This window comes from Miniopterus natalensis, chromosome 15 (assembly GCF_054644295.1).
Source record: "Miniopterus natalensis isolate mMinNat1 chromosome 15, mMinNat1.hap1, whole genome shotgun sequence".
Taxonomy (NCBI): domain Eukaryota; kingdom Metazoa; phylum Chordata; class Mammalia; order Chiroptera; family Miniopteridae; genus Miniopterus; species Miniopterus natalensis.
In genome coordinates, this window is record NC_142095.1 from 10,599,328 (window position 1) to 10,621,103 (window position 21,776).

The 21,776-nt window shown below is 35.8% G+C and overlaps 1 protein-coding gene across 1 annotated transcript in view; it reads right to left on the reverse strand.

Annotated features, from left to right (window-relative positions):
- The window catches only part of PDCD6IP (programmed cell death 6 interacting protein), a 44,196-nt gene that overhangs the window by 7,733 nt on the left and 14,687 nt on the right, over positions 1 to 21,776 (reverse strand). Inside the window, exons 6-15 of the mRNA XM_087824878.1 lie at positions 20,441 to 20,541; positions 18,050 to 18,166; positions 16,447 to 16,669; positions 15,299 to 15,422; positions 12,801 to 12,978; positions 7,546 to 7,657; positions 6,460 to 6,629; positions 3,774 to 4,022; positions 3,300 to 3,434; positions 2,085 to 2,179 (exon numbers count right to left, since the gene is read on the reverse strand). Of these exons, the coding sequence (XP_087681004.1) occupies positions 2,085 to 2,179; positions 3,300 to 3,434; positions 3,774 to 4,022; positions 6,460 to 6,629; positions 7,546 to 7,657; positions 12,801 to 12,978; positions 15,299 to 15,422; positions 16,447 to 16,669; positions 18,050 to 18,166; positions 20,441 to 20,541 (1,504 nt within the window). The remainder of the gene's footprint in view (positions 1 to 2,084; positions 2,180 to 3,299; positions 3,435 to 3,773; positions 4,023 to 6,459; positions 6,630 to 7,545; positions 7,658 to 12,800; positions 12,979 to 15,298; positions 15,423 to 16,446; positions 16,670 to 18,049; positions 18,167 to 20,440; positions 20,542 to 21,776) is intronic.

The following is a 21,776-nucleotide window of genomic DNA, read 5'->3' on the forward strand; positions in this document are numbered from 1 at the left end:
ATCTCTCACTTGGTCAGCTACAGAATTTGGGGGATCTGCTTGGAAGAAGGAAAGAAGGGCAAAAGGCCCCCCTCCAAGCCCTGCACCTGCTTGGATCTGAGCTAGATCCATTTTTATCTATTTTACAAACGGATTCTCTGTAAGACTGAGTTTGAGCAAAGAGTTCTATAACTCAAAAACAAAAAGGGGAGGGGATAGATGAACACATCCAAAAAATAAAAATCAGAATACCTAGTTTGGACTATAAAAACATGGGGTCCCATTAATTATTTAGATTAATATAATTTTCTGAAAAGACAACATATTCATTCACATGACTCAAACATTTAAAAAGTGAGTGAAAGACCCCTATCTGCCAAATTTCCACTCCATCATTCACTCCCCAGAGACCCACTATTTATTTCTTAGGAGCTCATCCAGAGTTTCCTTATGCATATATAAAACAATTCAAGTGTATACATTTTTTCCCTTTTTACACAAAAAAAACATATTTTACAATCTGTTCTGTACCTAACCTTTTCTGTACATTAACTATCTTAGAGATCCTTCCATATCAGTAAATAGAAAACATTCTTTTTTGTAAATAGCTGCACAGTATTTCATTGTACAGATGTAGCTTCAATCATTTCACCAGTCCTGGATGTTGATTTGTTTCTGTTCTTTTACTGCTACAAGCAATGTAGAAATGAATTAGCTCATAAATATGTCATTTCCAGCATATGCTAATATATCCTCAGGATAAATTCTCAAAAAACAGGGTAAGCGCCTTAAAGGATATATGGGCTTGTAATCCTGACCTTGATAGCTAAATTGCTCCACTGCACCAATGTGCGCTCACACAGCAATGTAGGAGACCTGTTTCCCTACGTGTGCCAATAAAGTATGTTACATAACTTCTAGATTCTTGCCAATCTGAAAAATGTTATTTCTGAGTAATTTTAATTTGTGCATTTTATATTGAATGTGGGTGTCTTTTCATACGCTTCGGAACCACATATATTTCCTCATCTGCAAAATTTCTGTTTGCATCCTGTGCTCTTTTTTCTGTTGGGTATTTTCCTCCTCTTTACTATCTAGGAGTTCTTTATAAATTAGGTAATAAGCCTTTTGACTGATAATAAATTTCAAGTATTTTCCCCAGTTTGTTACATTTTGACTCTGCTTATCATGCTATGATGAACTCAACTTTTTTTTTCAATCCACTATTATTTTATTTTTTTAATGTCTTTATTGATTTCAGAGAGAGGAAGGGAGAAGGAGAGAGAGAGAAACATCAACGATGAGGGAGTCGTCATTTATCGGCTGCCTCCTGCACGCCCCACGACTGGGGATGGAGCCCACAACCTGGGCATGTGCCCTGACCGGGAATCGAATAGCAATCTCCTGGATCCTAGGTCAATGCTCAACCACTGAGCCACGCCAGCCGGGCTCACCCTTTTTTTTTTAATGGCTTCTGGATTTTAAGTCAGAGTTGGAAAGACCTTTCCCATTTCAGCTTTAATAAGCAATGCTCCCATATTCTCTTTTAGACAAATTTCAAGTCTGATTGCTTCCTAACCCTTTTATTTTTCACCTTAATAAATATAGTGTCCTCGCATCAATGCTGTGTCAGCTCTCTACTGATTACTCAGCATGGAACAAGCCCCCTACTGGCCCCGCCTCCTCAGCAGTCTCCTACAGAAAGTGATTCTGTGGGTATTTTTTGAGCTCCTCACCCTGTCTCTCTGACCCCCAGGCGCCCCCCCCCCCCCCCCGTGTTCTGACCTCTACTCTATGTAAGGAACCTATTTACCACTACAAGGTAAATTGCTCCTGTTTCCTGGCACTTCCTGAGACCTGCCACCCTGAGCTGTTCTGCCGTATTTCTGGGACATCACTGTACTTCCTACACCAACAGTCTCTGCTCCATTTTACCCTCTTGTTCCCAGATCATACAGTTTTTTGCTTGTTGCTTTGTAAAATATCCAGGAACAAAGGAAGGAAATTGCCATCTCATACTGCCAAGTTTACCAAAAAAGTCTCAAGGCATTTTTTTAAAAAATAAAAATACTTTAAGTACAATTTCATACAGAAAACAGACTTACTTCAAGAGCTCATCTCTTTCTGTCTTCCTTGCAAACACTATATCACTGCACTTGTTCTGGAACCTGACCAGGATTTCAGTCAGCTCGTTGTAAAACTATAAGCAAAGAAGATCAAATATAAGTACTAGACCAGGACAATTTTTTAATTTAAGGAGGAACACAACTTAAAGCTCATTTGTCACTAATGGTAAAACTGAAGAACTAAAATCTTCTGCACAAGACACAGTCATGCTGCTTAAGTCTAACAACTTAACATTAAATATGAGCTAAGACTCCTAAAGAAAACAAAAATAATAAAATCACTTTTAGAGAACACTGTCACCAAAAATTAAATGGCAACAAAAGTTGCAGCATCACGAATGTTTTCCCATTCCTGACACACCAGACCTATTTCATCAGAAGGACTACATCTGCACATTCACTTCAGAAACAAAAGCATCACTGCAGAAGCCCTTAGAATTCTTTCCAGAGGGTTTCTGGAGAGTTTTCTCCACTTACCTATTTCAACAAAGCATTTTAAACCAAACTAAAATGACATTTTACTACCTTCTTTATTTTGAAAGGCCCTGCAGTATTTCTACCCTCTCTTCAGAGGGTTTTACATTATATCTACTGTATTTACCTCAAGATAACTTTACTCAATGATCATTATGGAGTTAAAGTACCAAAGGAGTAATCTATCTGAAAAACTTAAAGATTTCTTGTTCCCTCATAAGCAAAGTAATTGGTAAAAACAAATATAAGCCTTTCTCTAAACTCTTTAAAGGGTACTTAAAACATGTTTAGTAAGCACTCTGAGACTCAGATCACACGTCTCTCATCCAAACCATTAGCACAGAATATAAAAGCCATACCTGCCCACCTTCCCCACCATGTATCAGCTGTTTCCTCGTAATTCATTCAAACTGGCCAACTTTCCACCCTACCCCACCCCCTGAAGGTGTCACTGGCTTTTGATATCTTTGGGCTAATTCCTGCTACATCAAATACCTAAACCCCTTTCTGCCACGTGAAATACACAATTCATCAAAGTTCCCATGAAATGTTTCCACCTTCATTAAGCTCTTCTAACAAACTTCTCAAAGGCAAAAGTCATTAAAGCTAACAAATTCAAGGCAAAAAATAATTTGGTCCAACTAGAAAAACACAATTAACTTCCCAGACTATATAGTCACATCTGTACTGGACAGTTACTGTTTCTTTCGTATACCATACCTTTGTGCCCTCCTTCAAATTAGCTACAAGTTCAACAAAGCTGTCATATGCAGCAGCTAAATTCTTCAAAACTTCTTCTCTTAAGTTAGCTTCATTGTTAGATTGTTTCATTTTCGAAAACTCCTGATGTGAGACCTTGTTAAAAGAAACATTATGCATTTACATTTATCAAATTAACACAGCTTCTAACATTTATATTGATACTTTTCAAACTATAAAAATTATATATGATTACATGCAGGAATTACTAGAAATTTACCAAATATTTCTTTTGGGGTAGCACTGTGCTTTAAATCTTTCCTTAAGTAAAAATACCACAAATTCAGTGTGTGATAAAACAATCAATAATGATTACAGATTTCTATTAATATGTACACTTGCAAAAAAAGACAATCCTAAATGAACATAGATTTAGACCAGGCTTATCCTCTCTTTTTTAAAACATAAATCTTATTTAAAGTATATGAACTCCACCTGAATATTTTTAAGAAGTCCTTCCTGTTTCTTTAGAGATTCTTGGACTTTAGTCGTAAGACCTCCATAGATTCGATCCAGCTCAGAAACAGAAAGAGCTTCTTCATTTATCACACCATCTTGAGCCAGAGCAGTCAAGAATTTGCTTGTCATGTCAAAATTCACAGATTTCAGGTCATTCTCTAGACCCTCTCTTTCCTTCTTTACTTCATCAAGATTTGTCAATAAGGATTTTAATACATTTACAACCTTGAAAGAAAAAAACACCATAGTTTAATTGCAAAAAAAAAAAAACAGAAGCAGATTTCGAGAAGGGATTTATATACAAAGGTTCATCCAGGGTCAGGAAGAGATGATTTCTCAGAGAGCCAAGTATAAATTGCACGTAAGATTTATCTAGATATAGACTCTGTACCATTGGTGTACTTAGACTGTAACAGCAGCAGTAACACCAGCAAAAGCTACAATTTATTGGCATTCATTATATACCAGGCACTGTCCTAAATACTTGATAAATGTAATTTAATGTATTCCTTATAATACCCCATAGGATATATATTTATTACTTCTGTTCCCTGGATGGAGAAATTGAGTCTCAGAAAAATTATGTAACATGCCCAAGGTTACACAGATACTAAGGGGTAGAGGTGAAATTTGAGACCTCAGTCTGCCTAACTCCAAAACCAATCTCTTATCCACTCTACACTATACAGTCTACCTCTCATGAGGTATGGGAAAGTGAATTTTTGCCAAGTAAGTAGATACCCTATTTGCCAATAGGAAAATTGAGAGGTAGAGATACATATGGAAAGAGCATGTTAGATAAGGAAAGAGAAAGAGAGATACAACAGAAGCTGTAAGTCATGTTTATTTCATATACTGGGAGAGAAAGCACTTCTTGTGCATCTCTTCATATAATTAAGGATTTTATCTCTCTTATTCAATCCAGGGAGTCTCTTACTTAATTCCACATGATTCAAAAACACCCCTTTATAGTCTTAGAGTGTTCAAGTGCCCTCTAATGCCACTTATAAACTACCCTCTGTCACTCACATCTCTTCATACTTTGGCCAGGACCACCAGGGGGAACACCAACCCCAATTCCCCTATCTGCCTGCCCCAATGATGCTCATAAAAAAAAAAAAAAAAAAAATTTTTTTTAAAAGCTGGAGAAAAGTCAAGGGAAGAAGGGGACATCCATGAACCCCAGCTACATCCCTGTTACTTCTTACCAGCAGTCCAACTCCAATGGATTCCCCAACCCCCTTTAGGGATTTAGGTTCTGTACACATTCCACTATGCAGTCTTCTCTTTACTTTGGGGGCTGGTTTCCACTGAACCTCTAGTAGCTTCTTCTGGACACACCTACTCACTCAATCCCTGAATCCTATATGGGTTCACTTTTTCTGCCTTTTTACTCTGTTCTCATAATGTGCCAACTTCTTAAGAAGTCTCTTAAGAGAGGAGCTCCAAAATGCTGGAATTTAAGTACTGTGTCATCTAAATCCCCACAGTATACTTCTACAGCTACCACACTTAAGTTTCTACCCTGTATTAAAGTTATCCTTGTATATGTCTAATCTTTGACAATGGACTGTAAATGGAGGGTAAAGGCTCTGTTTGATTCATTTGTTAATTTTTCAAAATACCTTGCACAGATTAGATATCAAATAAGTCTTGGTTGAGTAAATACATGAAATGCTTCTGTGGAAAGACAAATAAGGAACAACACTGATAACTGTTAAGATGTACTGTCCCAGGAAATTCATCTTTTTCAAGTTTTCAGAAGTATTTCTTGCCCTTTGGCCGATTTTCCTGTGTACTTCAGGGCCTCTACCCTCTCCTACTACATTATACCTCATCAGATACTAAACCGTACTTGCACTTTCTCCACTTTTAGGACTTTCTGAATCAGATGCCCCGTTACTGATTTTCTCCTTCCTGTCAACAACAGAGAGGCCATATTGATGTCACCCATTTATTAATATGCACACCTTGTCAACTTCCCTTTCAGAGGCAGTCCCGGTAGAACGTGGTGGAATGTGGCAGAGTGTGGTGGAGTGTGGAGGAACGTGGTGGAATGTGGTGGAGTGTGGTGGAACGTGGTGGAACGTGATGGACTATGGTGGAGTGTGGTGGAACGTGGTGGAGTGTGGTGGAGTGTGGTGGAACGTGGTGGAACGTGACGGACTATGGTGGAGTGTGGTGGAACGTGGTGGAATGTGGTGGAGTGTGGTGGACTATGGTGGACTATGGTGGAAGGCAGCACAGAGCAATGTAAGCAGCACGGAATCTGTGGTCAGAGAGTATCTAGCCAAACCAGTCCTTCCACTTCAAGAAATTTTCTCCCTTTTATAAAACCTTCATTAAATACTATCCATCAAAGTGAAACATAATTCCATAAAAAAAAAATTTCAACTCCATAGGGAGTATCTAGAATATAATACCCAGCTCACGGGAAGTATTCAATAAATGAGAATTATTATTACAGGACAGTAATGGTACTAGTATAATTACCTACTACTCAGTGTACATATCATGCTACTTTAAATAGTACCACCTCAGTTAACATCTGCATTTTTTAAAAGATGCCAACAAGAAAGAAATCGGCAATTTGTTGTTTATAATAGCTTAAACATAGTTTTCGTAAACAGATGACCAGCCATAACAAAATGCATCTTCTTACCTCGCTGCCCTGCATGGTCTTTGCTGGGTTAGCGGAAGGGATAGCAGCATTCAGCTCAGGCTCTGGCTTACACAAAAGTGCAATGGTGTCACGGTGTGACTGATATCGCTCCTTCACCAGTCCATCTGCTTGCAAAGCTTTATCCAAAACTGCTCTGAAGTTGGTTCCCTCTGTGGGAAAAAGAATGTTATCAGAGGAAAACACTGACTTTAACAGTATTGTTTATCGGTTGGCTGTACTTTGTTTTGTTCTCCTTCTACAGGCCCCAATTTTTGTAATTAAATTTCAGCATTTTGAAGCTCCTCTCGAGAGGCTTCCTTTTCCCCCTTTTATAGGCTCCACTTGATAACAGAAACTTAATACAAACTCAGTTCCTGTCAATCTTTCCATTTTTGTTTTTGAAAAACCAAATATAAAGCAAAAGCACAGTTCTACCTTAAAATACATTTGTGGTGACTGTCCACCAAATAAAAGCTAATTGACTCATCTTTTCCCACAACTCATGAATATAAAAAGAAATCATTCATCCCCCAAACTGTTACAACTTAAAAAGTATTTCTCTTTCAAAAGACCACTGCTTCAAACTGACTTAACAGGAGATATATTTTAAGAAGAATCTCAATAGCATTAATTCCTTTTACAGAGATAAATAAAACAAACCTCTAGCTACTATGAAGACATCATTTATCTTAACAAGAACAAAATCTTAACCAAAGTTTTCAAAATAAGAATTTCGCTTCAAATTAACTGTTAAAAATCATCTTTTACCATGCAGGATTCAAGTAAAATGAAATTATAAAACCATACATATAATATGATCTCATTTACGTTTATAAAATATGCACACAGCTGGAATAGAAAAAGTTATAGGATCAGTTTAATTTTCACTTTATACTCTTCTCAAGAACCTGAACATCCTATAATGAACATGGATTCTCTGTTATATTTTTTTATCTTACACCTGGGTTATTATAATAGCAACAGTTGCAGTAAAAACGTTTACAGTTGAGCCTAATTCAATCAAGCAAACAGGTGGATCCAAACTGAGACTTTATTCACATGGAGGTCATTTATGCACATTTTTACCTGCTCTCAGAGGCTTATAGAGCTCACTGGATGCTGTCCTTTGCCACCGCTCCTTGAATTTTGCTCTTAGGTCATTGTCAGTGGCTTCTTCTTCATCCAACAATCTTAATGACTTATAAAGAAAGCAAAGCAACACTGAGATACCACTTCTGGTGTAAAAATTTTAAGCATTTTTTAAATGATCACACTCAAAGTACATAAGAATCCGTGAGATAGGACTAGTCTTACATTATTGGTTAGAATATAAACTGGTAAAACAATTTTTATTGCAAAAATTCATGTTATAATATATTTAACAAAAAGTCTTATAAAACTGAGGGCCAGGTGAGCCATTATTTTACCCAGTAACATTAAAAAGAATAAGATTATGTACATCCATATGCCAAGGCTACTTTCAACAAAGATTGTTTTTACGATAAAATATAACACACTGAAAATTAACATATAAGAAAATGCATGCCTTTTTAATGCATAGCTGAAGACAGGATAGCAGGGGGCCAGAAACACAAGTAGAACCAATTGATGAGTGGAAGCAAGTGTTAGAGCCAATGCTACCTGCTAATCCCTGGCAGCTCAGAACAGAGGTCTGCACTTTCCTATCAAACACTACAGTAAATATTTTAGGCTTTGGGGGCCGCAGTCTCTGTCACATATTCTTCTTTCTTTTTTTATACTCCTCTTAAAATGGTAAAAATCACCCTTCACTACTGAATCACACAAAACAGGCAACAAGCCAGAATTAGCCCACCATCCTTAGTTCACTACTGGCATAGAGTATGAATTTAACAGAAATGAGCAGACATAAGAAACTTCGGTGGGGCTACTAAGAGTAGGAGGTCAAGTCAAAGGAGCTATCCTCCCTCACACTGGGACACTTCCAAATGAGTGGCGGTCAGTGGATGAACTTTTAACAGGAAAACTCCCCAACAGAAGGAAATTTACCTGTATGAACCTTGGCTCTAAATAGAAATAAAAAGTATCACCTAAGATTCCTAATTAAAAGCCTGAATTTAGGACTGTAAATCACACGACCTATAAGACACAAAGTCCTAAGATGAACTTCTAATTAAAAGATTAATCACAAAATAAAAACCTTCAAGTTTAAAGAGGTGTTAGGTATATAATGCCTTTTCATAGCAGACACAAACAAAAATTCTCTCTAGAAGTCGTCTCTTTTAAACCCAGATCTCAAAGAATTCCTACAAATAAAGGTCCGGGATGTGAATTCACAATAAAATCATTGAACATCAAATACAATGTCGTTTTCTGGACTGGATCTTAAAGCAGAAGGGGGACGTTAATGGAATAATTGGTAAAGCTGGGTAATGATATTGTACCAATGTTTATTTCTTCATTGTCACAAATGGACCATGGCTACATAGGCTTTAACTTTTAGGGAAGCTGCGTGAAGAAGCTCTCTGCACCAAATTTACAACTTTTCTATAAATCTATAATTATTCCATATATAATATTTCCTGGACAGGAAGAAGTAAAACTATCTCTACTTGCAGATGACATGACCTTATATATGGGAAATCCCAAGGAATCTGCAAAATAACTATTAGAGGTAATAAACAAATTCAGTGAAGTTGCAGAACACAAAATCAACATACAAAATCAGGTGTGTTTCTACACTCTAGCAATGAACCACCTCAAAATGAAAATTAAGACAATTCATTTATGACAACGTCAGAAAGAACAGAATACTTGGGAATAAAGTTAATCAAGAAGGGGCACAACTTATATGCTAAAAACTCCAAAACATTGCTGAAAGAAATTAAAGAAGCTTAAATAAACGAAACAACATCCCGTATTCATGGACTGAATATTAAGATCAGCAGTACTCTCCAAATCAATCCAAAGATTCAAGGCAATCCCTATCAAACTTCTAACTTTAGGATTTTCTATATATAAGATCAAATCAAAACCACAATGAAATACCACTTCATATCCACATGAATGGCTACAATTTAAAAAAACAACTATAGGGATTGTCAAGGATGTTGAGAAACTAGAACCTTCATACACTGCTGTAAGAAAACACTGCAGCTGCTCTAGAAAACAGTTCAGCAGCTCCTCAAAAAGGTAAACATAAAACTACTGTATGACCCAGCAACTTCACTCCTTTGTATATCTACCCAGGAGAACTGAAAACAGGTGCTCAAACAAAATATACAGAAATAGCAGCATTATTCAAAAAGTGAAAACATTCCAAAATCTATCACTGACGGTTAAACAAAATGTGGTACAGCCCTACAATGGAATGTCACGTTATGCATAAAAAGAAATGAAGTAATGACACTACGACAAACCTTGAAAACATGCTAAATTAAAGGCAAACTCAATCGGCCCCGTAATGTTTACGATTCCATTTATACGAAATGCCCAGAATAAGCAACTCCATAGAACCAGAAATCAGATTAGTGGCTGTCAAGAGCAGGGGGAAGGGAGAGTAACGAATGACTGCTAATGGTACAGGATTTCTTTGTGGGGTGATAAAAATGTTCCGAATTTAGAAAGTGTTGATGCCCATGCAACATTGTGAATATACTGAAAGCCACTGAATTGGACACTTTAAAGAGATTAAAATGGTAAATTTTATGTTATGTGAATTTTACCTAAGAAAACAACATGTAATTGTGAGATAAATACACATGATTTTTTAAAAGAACCAATTAGATATCTTAGAAATGAAAAATATCAAATAAAATTTTCTTTTTTAAAGTCCATAGAATGGCTGGAGAACGCAAAAGGCACAGCTAAAGAGCTAATTAATAAGCTGGAAGGCTAGCCTGACAGTCTCCCGGAAGAACAAGCGCACAAAGGGAAAAAGAAACATCAAGAGACATGAGGAACTGTTCCCAGAAACCCCACTACCAATTTAAGAGAAATCCATTAGGCCATCATGGAGAGAACAGAGAAAAAGGAGTAACTTAAGAAACAGAATCCAGGGACAGGAATCTAAGACTAAAAAGACCCAACAGATCTCAAAGCAGGATAAGCTCATTATTTAAAAATAAATTAGTGGACTCAAAACTTTTAAAATACAAAAATCTAAATTTCTAAAAGCTACCAGAGAAATGAATACTCACAAGGAGTACCAACTTCACAACCTACTTACTCCACAACTTATTTAAAATGAGACTCTCCAAGTGCAAATGACAGTAATAGTGACTCTAACTCACAAGGCTGTTACAGAACATCAAATAAGATAAATAAAAGTATCTCCTATTAAGAGAGGTAGACAACAGACATATCACACACAATAATGCCAGTTTTTCCTTAATTATAACATAAGCTTTTTTTCACATTAATATTTCTCATATAGATGCTCTTCACAACTGATATATAGTATTTCATTGGGCGATGTTCTTTTTCCTTAAAACTTATTTCAAAATAAAATATGCATCTTCCAATCAATGAGATGTTAAAAATCAAAGAAATATAGTAATACTTAATATTTAAATAACTAACAACTAACGAGCACATGTATGATCCCACTCCACAACTATATTATGTGCTTAAATACTATTATCTCCATTTTTGGATGAATAAACTGAGACATAAAGATGTTAAGTAATTTGCCCAGCATCACAGTTAAGAATTAGAACTGGGAATCCAGTCTAAATATAACTCCACATTCAGAGACCCTAGCAACTCAATTATGTGTAAAATAATAAATATTAAATAATGATTTATTATACCTTCTACTGACTGAATGCTCCAGACTGCGTCCCATTTGACTTGCTATGCCTGCATTTTCCAGTGCCTACCCTCCTCACTATCAACTGCTGCTTGCTGCTTTCACTTAGGTGCAGTCCTGAACAGCACTCTCCACTTTTTCCTCCCTATGTCTATCTACTATTCTAATGTTCTTTCAATTGCAAAAACAGATAGCAAGCTAATTGGACCCACAAATCAATACATTTTAAAGGACTATAAGGTATCCTCACGAATAAAGTCTACTATGACTTTAACAGCAGTGTTTGTCAAATGTTAACCTGAACACAAACCACCCTTGGATCTCACTAAATGCAGATCCTAATTCAGTAGTCTGGGTAGAGTTCGAGATTCTGCATTTCTGACAAGTTCAGCACAGGAAGGCTTCCGTACTGAACTATGTAACACCAACTCTGTTTGCTTAGTTCTTCTGATTATTGACTGTATCTACTCTACACAGGTCAGGCCAATAATGCTGACTATAAAATAAATGCAGAAGCTCTCATCAGATGGTCCAGGCCAATAATGCACCAATTTTCCATTTAAGTTTCCTAATCTTTCTCAATAGCTAACTTGCACTGAAAGGTGTGTAACTACCATCAACTTGATCAACAGTCTGGATGCTTCCCTGTTCAGTATCAGTTACATCATATCACTTCCAGTAACTGCAATATTATCATCACCATAGTAATACAAGAGTATAGTACTAATAGCTGTAATTTATTAAGCATATACTGGGTATCCCATAGGCTAGACATTTCACTGTTTTAGTTTAGTTCAGCCTTTAAATAAACCTGGGAGGTAAATATCCTCATTCCCAAGGTTCACACCATCATAAGTACTGAAGTGCTATAGCCCTGCCCCAAAGTACTTGGAAATGATGTAAATACAACATCCTCTGAAAGTTCACTGAAAAATCAGAACATCAGGGATGAAAGCATTGATAACAAAAGTCACCTAAGAGAGACTTGACTCCTAAACTGGCAAAAGCCAATATAACCAAATTAAATATATTTATAGCTGAAGAAAGAAATTTATCAATTAGAGGAAAGAGGTAAAGACACAGTAAAAGGAGCATAAGCCAAAAAAACGTAGTGTTCCATTCCTGTGGATAAAATGCCCTCTCTACTCAAAGATGGATGCAGTGGGCTTAGAAACATTTGATAGCTAACTTCCTCTGTTTGATTCCATGTCACTAAGAAACCCTCTCTTTAATATAAAAAAAAGCATTAATTATGAAGACTTTGAACAGTTTGTGTGATACTGATTCCTCAGAGTATACTAGTATTACACAATGGTCATATGAGTTTCATTAATGTCCATTTATATACCCTTACAGACATGTATGAACCTATTCTCACTCAATCGAAATTCTTCTTGAAGCTGAAGGTCAAGCTCTAGACCACAGTAAATTCACCAAGATGATGAGCACTTTCCTGTGAAACCTAATGGGAGGGAGCCTCCGGTACTAATCCCTGCTGGGCACCAAGGAGTCAAACTGTTTTTATTTAAAAGGCAAATCTCTTGAAACATACCTCATCTAGGATTTCTCTATTTCTTTGTAGTAGTTCAGGTAGCTCTTTGATCAACTGATCTACAGTCTGGATGCCTCCCTGTTCAATCACAGACGTGGACTTAGTCAATATAGACTGAGGTACGGTATCTCCAGATACATCTTCAATTGCTGCTGGAAGATTAAGGGAAGCTAACACCCTAAAAAAATGAAATACTATGTTATGCAAAAGTCTAAACCACCTTTTTTTTTTTTTAAATGTATCTTTATTGATTTCAGAGAGAGGAAAGGAAAGGGACAGAGAGAGAGAGAAAAACACCAATGATGAGAAAGTCATTGACGGGCTGCCTCCTGCAAACCCCCGACTGGGGATTGAGCCCACAACCCAGGCATGTGCCCTGACCAGGAATCGAGCCCCGATTGCCTAGATGCTAGATCAGCGCTCAACTGCTGAGCCACACCCAGCTGGGCTAAACCACCTTTAAAACATTATCTCTTATATCCAAATCAACAGCAATGGAGCTACCACCCCAAAAGTGGATAAGCCCTCTCAATAGAAAAATAAAGGGGGAAAAAGAAAAATCAGTGATTGATAAAATTAAAACAAAATCTGCCTGGCCAGCATGTCTCAGTGGTTAAGTGTTGACCCATGAACCAGGTCATGGTTCAGTTCCCCTTCAGGGCACATGTCCCCAGTAGGGGGCGTGCAGGAGGCAGCCCATCAATGACTATCATCATTGATGTTTCTCTCTCTCTCTCCCCCTCTCCCTTCCTCTCTCTGAAATAAAAAAATAAAATTAAAACAAAATCATTAAAGAATCAAATTATTTAGTTCACAGTTAAGAATTAAAAGCTAAAAAGTAAGAAATATACATTATACTATAATAAATACCTTTGGCGGACAATTCAAATTTAACTTCTTTCTAAATAATTAAAAGTCAAAATGTCCATCTTAAAAACTATAACCTTTTTATTATATTCCTGATTGTTATACTGTCACTGACAAATCAGAATATATAACACAGTTATAGTTTCATATCTTCTAGGCAAAATGTCAAGAGAACAAAGCTGATCTAAGTATTAATCACAAAATCTTCATCTGTTCTCAGTTTGCAGCACAGTAGCAATTATTCTTTATTTCATTTATATAATAAAGAGAATGTTAAACTTATGTTGTTTTCTTGCTAGAAAAAGAAAAATGAGGTCAAAATCCATGCATTCATCAAAATTAAAAGCATGAAAAAGCAAACGAAACTAGAAGAAAATATTCTGAATTACATATATCTGACAAAGAACTTGCCTCTAAAATATGTAAAGTTCTTCAAAGATTCATAAGAAGAAAAACCTCAGTTTTAAAAATTAGCAAAAGATTTCAACAGACACTTCACAAAAGATAAATGAATAATGGCTAATAAGCACATAAAAGAGTTGATCAACATCTTTATTAATTATGAGAATGCAAGTTAAATCACAATGAGACACTGGTAAACAAACTAAAATGGTTAAAATTAAAAAGACTCAATTAAAAAAAAAAAAAGACAATACTAAGTGCTGATGAGGATGCAGAGCAACCGCATTTCTCAGGTGGGAACATAAATTGGAAAACAATCTGTCCGTTTCATATGAAGTTAAACATAACCAGCCATACAACTCAGCAATTCTAATCCTAGTTATTTACCCACGAGAAATAAAACATATCAACACAAAGATCTGTACATAAATGTTCTCAGAGCATCAACAGTATGAAATGTCAGGTGAAAGAATAAACAAACTGATATTTGACCATAAAATGAAATACTGCTCAGAAATAAAAAGTATCAAACTGATACCCACAGCATATATAAATCTCAAAAGCATTATGCTAAGTGCAAGACACCCAACACATTATGAGTATACACTGTAGGTGCTTTACATACTGTATTACACACTGTAACGACAGTGCACTGTACTATATATGCTATAATATGTATATGCACATTACAATGACTTACATTAAGTTGTATAAAATGAAAAGCTAACCTACAGTGACAGGGAGCAGATCAGTAGTGCTGGGGGCCAGGGGAGGAGAAACTGAAGGGAAAGAGGCATGAGGGTGTATTTTAGGGTGATGGAAATGTTCTCTGAACAAACAGGTTCAGAATACTGAATATATCATGTATCTTAACTTAAAAAGTTCATTTCTACTTCTCATTCCCCTCAAATAAATATCCTCTAAAATACAAATTACCGGTCAAATAGGTTCACTTTCAGTAATTAAATTTCTTCCAACTATATTTGGTACAGCTTAATAAATAAAGTGTTCCCAAGAAAAGAGAGAGAGAGAGAGAGAGAGAGAGAGAGAGAGAGAGAGAGAGTGTGTGTGTGTGTGTGTGTGTGTGTGTCTATATTTGCTATTTCACTTATCTTTGACATTCAGCTCCAAGGTCAGAAAGTAAAATGTTGATAAACTATTTCACTAAAGATCAAACAGAAAAGATTAGAACTTTAGACATAAATTTACAAAAGGTAAACTCTACCTACCCATTTGCCAAATTGGTGGCTTCTCTCATTTGAGCAATTGATCTGTTAACTAGATCAGCTTTCCTCTGAGTATAGGCAGCCAAAGCCTGCTGCACTGACACAGGAACCATCTTCTCAAACAGATCTGCAATCAGGAGTGAAAATTTCAACAAAATTTTGAGACAGAAACTCAAATTATAAAGTGACTGTTCATATTTCCTTTCCAATATTCATATAAAAGTCTACAAATACTTAAAGGTGAAATTAAATCACTACTGAAAGTACAACAATGAAGAGAATTTTTAGATGGCTATGTTCATGGACAATGACAATGAAAGCTTTTTCTGTGAACTTAAGTTTACCTTTTAGATGTGTCTGTCATTGAGCTTAAGGAATCTTTGGTGAAGAGTTAAACATGAAAAACACTTCATTTGCTTTGGGCTACGGTGCCATGATTCAATTTCCAGCTCTTCCTAACTATACAACCTTGGACAAGTAAATTACTTAATCACTGTGCATCAGTATCCACATCAGTCATGAGGGGATAATAATAATATACTAGCCCACAGGGTTGTTGTGAAAAATAAATGAGTTAATATTTGTAAAGTGCTTAAAAGAGTGCCTGGCACATGGTAAACATTTTGTGTTTGGAAAACAGAACTAAGTAAAATAATCACCCTTTCCCAATAACAGAGTATTAATTATCCTTGGGATCTCAGCTACAGGCTACCATACATTGCATATATCTACAATATCCAAGGATATTATAACAGGTATTTATCTGATATAATAATGACTGCAGAATTTGATAGATTTGAAGTCATATTTATAAATGTTTATTTTTAATGGCAGAATCTTAAATAAGATAACAAATGTTGACAAAATAACAACTGCTTATTTAAAGTCTTTATCATTATTCAAATGAAATTTCAAGTTTTCTGACTGTTGTATACTTTACTATATGCTATACTGCCACTTACTTTCCATTTTAAAATTCTACTATAGACATAACAATTTTTATTCTCATATTCATTTTGAACAAAATGAATGCAAAGTATATTCAAAGTATACAACAGCAACTGTGTGATTTTGGGCTACAAAACAGAAACAGGTTAAACTGGAGAAAAGATCCCAAGTAAGATTAAACTCCATCTGAATACTTGACATACCAGTGAATTTTTGGCTAATGGGTACATTGACCGGGGTAGATTTCACAAGTGTAGCTTTGCCAATAGGGTCTAGATCTTTGAGGTCTGGAACTCGATCATGATATATGAAGTCATTATCTTTCTTTGCTGCAGTAAGGGTACGGTTGATTTTGTCAGAAAAATCCTTCACATTGACATATTCATCATAGCGAGATGCCACTGTTTTAATCAATTCTGCTGCATGCTAAAAAGAAAATGTTTAAAAAATGTTACTTTTTCTCAACCAAGCACTGGTTTTATTAAAAACAAAACATAACAAAAAACCATAATTTGAGGATTTGCATTTCCAGCAATGTGGTCAACAGAATAACCTGGAAATTCTCCCATCACAAATTACCCCAAAAATGAATAATACATAGCAGACATCCCTTTAAATACATGTGTGAATTACCAAGAAAATACAAGAAACCCCTGGGGCAATAAGTATAAATAGACATTGAGGAAGGCTGAATGCCTGGTGTTTCTGTAACCCAAAGGACTATCAATTGAAATGAATTTAAAACCCTCATGGAGACCTGATATGGGGTCTTGAAACTACATAAAGACAAAGAACTGAGAAACATCACTTTTACTACGTCACATGAAGGCAGGAACTTCAAAGGACTACACCCACAATGAAAGAATGACTGGCAAAAAATTACCCAGCAATATAGAAATTCAACAAAGAAGCAAGCTGTCTCAGCACCAATAGAAAATTTGTTTTAAAAAAAAGTTTGCATGGTGTGGCTCAGTTGGTTGGGCATTGTCCCGAGCACCAAGAGGTCACTGATTCAATTCCTGGTCAGAGCACATGCCCGGTTTGTGGGCTCGATCCCCAGTAGGGGGGGTGCAGGAGGCAGCTGGTCAATGATTCTCTCATCAATGATGTTTTTATCTCTCTGAAATCAATAATAACTTTTTTTTAAAAAATCATTTTCTCTGATTATGTCAGTGTGGGGTATAATACCAGCATACATTGTATATATTTTTTAAGACTTGGGTTTCTTTTCTCATGAAAAGACTAATTAATATGAACTTCCTAAATGATACTCACATAGTATCTTCAAATATCCAGGCCTCTTCCTACCCTCTGCTCACCAATACCCAAAAATACAAACTAATAAACAGCCCTTATCCCTGCTGCAAAGTTGCCCCAGATGTCACAGCAAGTTCCTGACAACCCTAATGACTACCATATAGATACAATTGTATAGAAAGTCCTCTGCTGTTTACAGATGTATTTATATTACCACTGTCCTTCTCAAGCTAAGCTTATATACTCCAATTTAGACCAAGGCTAGGCCACAAATTAAGTACTGTATATCCTTTCTGGAGTCTAGTAATTAATATAGAATATTTTATATTAAAATAATTATGAGTAATAAAAAAGAACTTACATTTTGCATTAATTTTTTTAATAAAATGTGAGACTTCAAAAAGTAAGCAGCAGGTAAAGCCTATGAAAGCAATCACTTGTTTCCACTGATGGCGCAATGAGTGGGAAAGGTTTTCATGAGCAAACTTGGGAACTCAAGAAAAAAAATGGAGATCCAAGTTATTTAATTTTTACTTCTAAGAGACTCACCTGTAACCTTGCAATCTCTTCTCCAAATTTCTTTTGCTGTTTTGCCAGGATAGCCTGATGGTACTCAGCATTGGCCTGCATGATACAGTGCTTGGCAGCCAAGACAGGGAACACCTCCTGGAAATAAAAATACTGACCAGGGGAGAGTCCAACCACACAAACCACCACAGACAACATGGGATGCAGGAAGAAAAAGGAAAAGGAGACAGAAATTAGAACTACCCCATTAATGGTTTAGAGAGGTTAGTCATTAGGTGTAAACAGAAAAGACCACATGATTTTGCATGGGTTGAATTCAATAATTTCAATTTTTTTTCTTCCAATTAAAATTAAGGGATTTTTTTTAAAACTTTTTAGAGAAGCCAATTAAAATTTTTACAATTCTCTTTAATTGAGACATGAAGTCAACATTTTGTTTACAAAGAAAGGAAAGCATGCATTAGAAAGAGAAGCAGAATGGACAGTCAGAGGAGTAGCAAGCACAAGGCTTTAGAAGCTTTCTTATGAGCCCCTATCCAGCCCTTAGAGTTAACTAAAACCATTACTCACATACACTAATGAAACTGCTCTATAGCTGACTGTTTCATCATGTTTAAAAGACAAAAGACACAGTAAAGTAAGTTCCTACTTATATTCATATCCTGAAGCTTTTTAATAAAGATGATTTTTAGCCACATAAAAATTTAGCATCATATAAAAACTAACATTTCAGTATCATATACTCAAAAACACATAGCAAACAGACAAATGCACTAAGTTAATAACTAATATGATTCAGTGTTATTCTGTCCTTAATCTGTTTTGGAAAAAAATCCATTCAAAATTAATTGTAAAAGAGCCAAAAACATGAACTAGAAAAGCAGTTACATGGGTAGAGGCTCTTCCAAAATGTCAAATCCTAGCCTGCAACCTCATTGTTTTTAGGAAGTACATGTTATATAAAATCCAAGAAATATACTAGACAATCACCATCCAGACAAAAAAAAATAAGAGAATCAAAAATTGAATGACTACCTGTGTGCTTTCCTGTCTCTCAATGAATAATATCATAGCTTCCTGGATCACTACTTGCAGAAATTTCAGTTTTATAACTAAAATATGAAAATATCTTATGAGCTTTATTAGTGAAAAGGGCAAAAATAAAAGACACCTAAATCTCAAACTGCACTCATGCCAGTTCTAAAATTAAGGCTGGAGCAACGTGGTACTTAAACAGGAGAGTTTCAAGGAATACCAGGAATGCTGCAGAGGTAGTTTCCAAGTCTCTGTAGGCAACAGTCTTCTCTTCATGACAAGACTGAATGGCCCAACAGGATGTTACAGAACATTGTGCAGCTGAACAAGAGGTCTTTCCGATGAAAAAGAGGTGAGAGGAGATTCCAAGTCTCTTTTTTAAGAGTAACACTATTAATACCCAAGAGTCCTGGACAACATTCAACTGATCTCTTGAGGTATTTTAAATCTCTAGGAATCTTCACATTGTACATTTTCTGACTAAACTAACATGTTCTGATGAACTTACATGCTTTTTTTACTCCACCACAAAACTGTCTGCAACTTTGTAATTTAAAAAAATTTCTGAATGACTTATCAGTAAACTCCCCTACAAAAGCTCATGTGACAAATACCACATGCTACCATACAAATGAAACGAATTCCTTGAACATTTCTGAAAGAGTAGCTGAACCATACCACATTTCACTCCATCTCCAAGTTCCCCTTCTAACCATTCTAAACTTACTTATCAGTCTAATCACCTGCTTTGTCATTTATAAATGATCATCACTGACTAGTAATTTCAAATGCCACTTCGGAAAAGTTTACATTAAAATAATTAATACTTCCTGCAATAAACATGTGGTTTAAAGATGGTTGTTTTCCTTAGCTGTCCAACAACAGCCCAATTTTCCATCCCAGTTGACAAAACTTAATTCTAATCAAAATACTGGATGAGTTTGTTTAGTTTCCTTTTCCTTTTTCATTATGGCTGCTTTTGCGCTTTAAGATTCATCTTTAAGAAAACAGGACAATAATCAAAAGTGCGAATAATCAACATGCTCAAGTATTCATGCTTGTACCAAATCACCAATGACTCAGAAGTACACAATGCCTTGAATTGATAAAATTATTGGAGATAGATACTCAAATACTTCTGAAAGAGATTTAGCTTGGAAAAACAAGTTTAGTGACGAGCAAAGGCGAAGGCATCCCCTAAATATAAAATAAATTTTCATGCATCTTAAATATTTCTACAAATACATTCTTCAAGTCACTCTCCTAAAATTTCAAAAACCTTTATAAAATGAAATTTTCAACTTGCTTCTTGTACGCAAAAATATCCAATATTTCCACATGCAAAACAACCAAGTACATATAAAAACAATAACTGACCTTAGGGAGAGTGTCTTTATACTGACACTGCTTGAAAGCATCACCAAAATAATCTGCAGCCTGATTCGCCAATTTAGCTATGATGGCATCTTTCATTTTATCTGGAATAAAATGTTAAATTGACCATTATAATTAGAATAAATAAAAATTAATCTTATATATCATGATTATACATGTCTTCAAAAATCCTTATTGATTAAATCAATTTATCTGCATGAAACTTAATTATTCCTCAGGCAACACTAAGAGTTAGAAAATAGTTTGGTGGTTGCCAGGAGCTGGGGGAAAAAGGGAATAGAGAGTGACCGCCAGTTGGGTATGAGGTTTCTTTTTGGGGTGATGATAATGTCCTAAAATAAGGGTGGTAATGGTCACAAAATTCTGAATATATACTATAAAACAATGAAGTATGTACTTTAAAAGGGTAAATTTTACTGTATAGGAATTCTATCTCAATATAAGGTGTTATTTCTGGAAAAAAGATTATTCCAGTTCATATGGCTTCCACATGATGACTGTTCCCTTATTTTTAATTTCTCTGCACTTACATATTCAGCACATATTCCGATCTGTCATACTAACGTACATGCCTTATAAGAATTAATCTTACTCCCTCATTGGCAGAGCCAGGGACTCTGCTAGATGGCTCAATCTTGTCAGTTCTCAATGAAACAAGACCTCCTTCCTCAAAGATGCTCTTCTTGACTAATGATTCTAAAATCAGCATGACTCCCCCTTCATCCTTACCCCACAACAAGACCAAACCACCTTATTGTCTTTATAGAAATTATCTCTCCTTAACATTACCTTAGCTACTTAATTTCTTGCTTATCATCTCCCCCACACTAAAGTATAAGCTTCCTGAAATAAAAAATCTTGTTTGTATCCTAACTCTATTTATCTGGAGCCTAGAACAGTGACTGGAACATAGAAAGTACCCAATAAATATTTGCTAAATGAATGCATTTTTGACATATTACAAACCTACATAAATATTATTCCAGAGTTCACTGTTTTAAGACAATAGCTAACTATTTTATAAAAGACTTCAAATACAGCTTACATTCTTTTTTTTCTTTTTTTTAATATGTCTTTATTGATTTCAGAGAGAGATAGATAAAAACATCAATGATGAGAGAGTTATTGATCAGCTGCCTCCTGCACGCCCCCGACTGGGTACGGAACCCATGACCCGGGCATGTGACCTGACCGAGAATCAAACCACGATAGCCTGGATCCTAGGTTGATGCTCAACCGCTGAGCCACGCCCGGCTGGGCTACAGCTTACATTCTTAAATGTGCATTTGTACCACCTTACATTCAGAAAAGGAAAGCC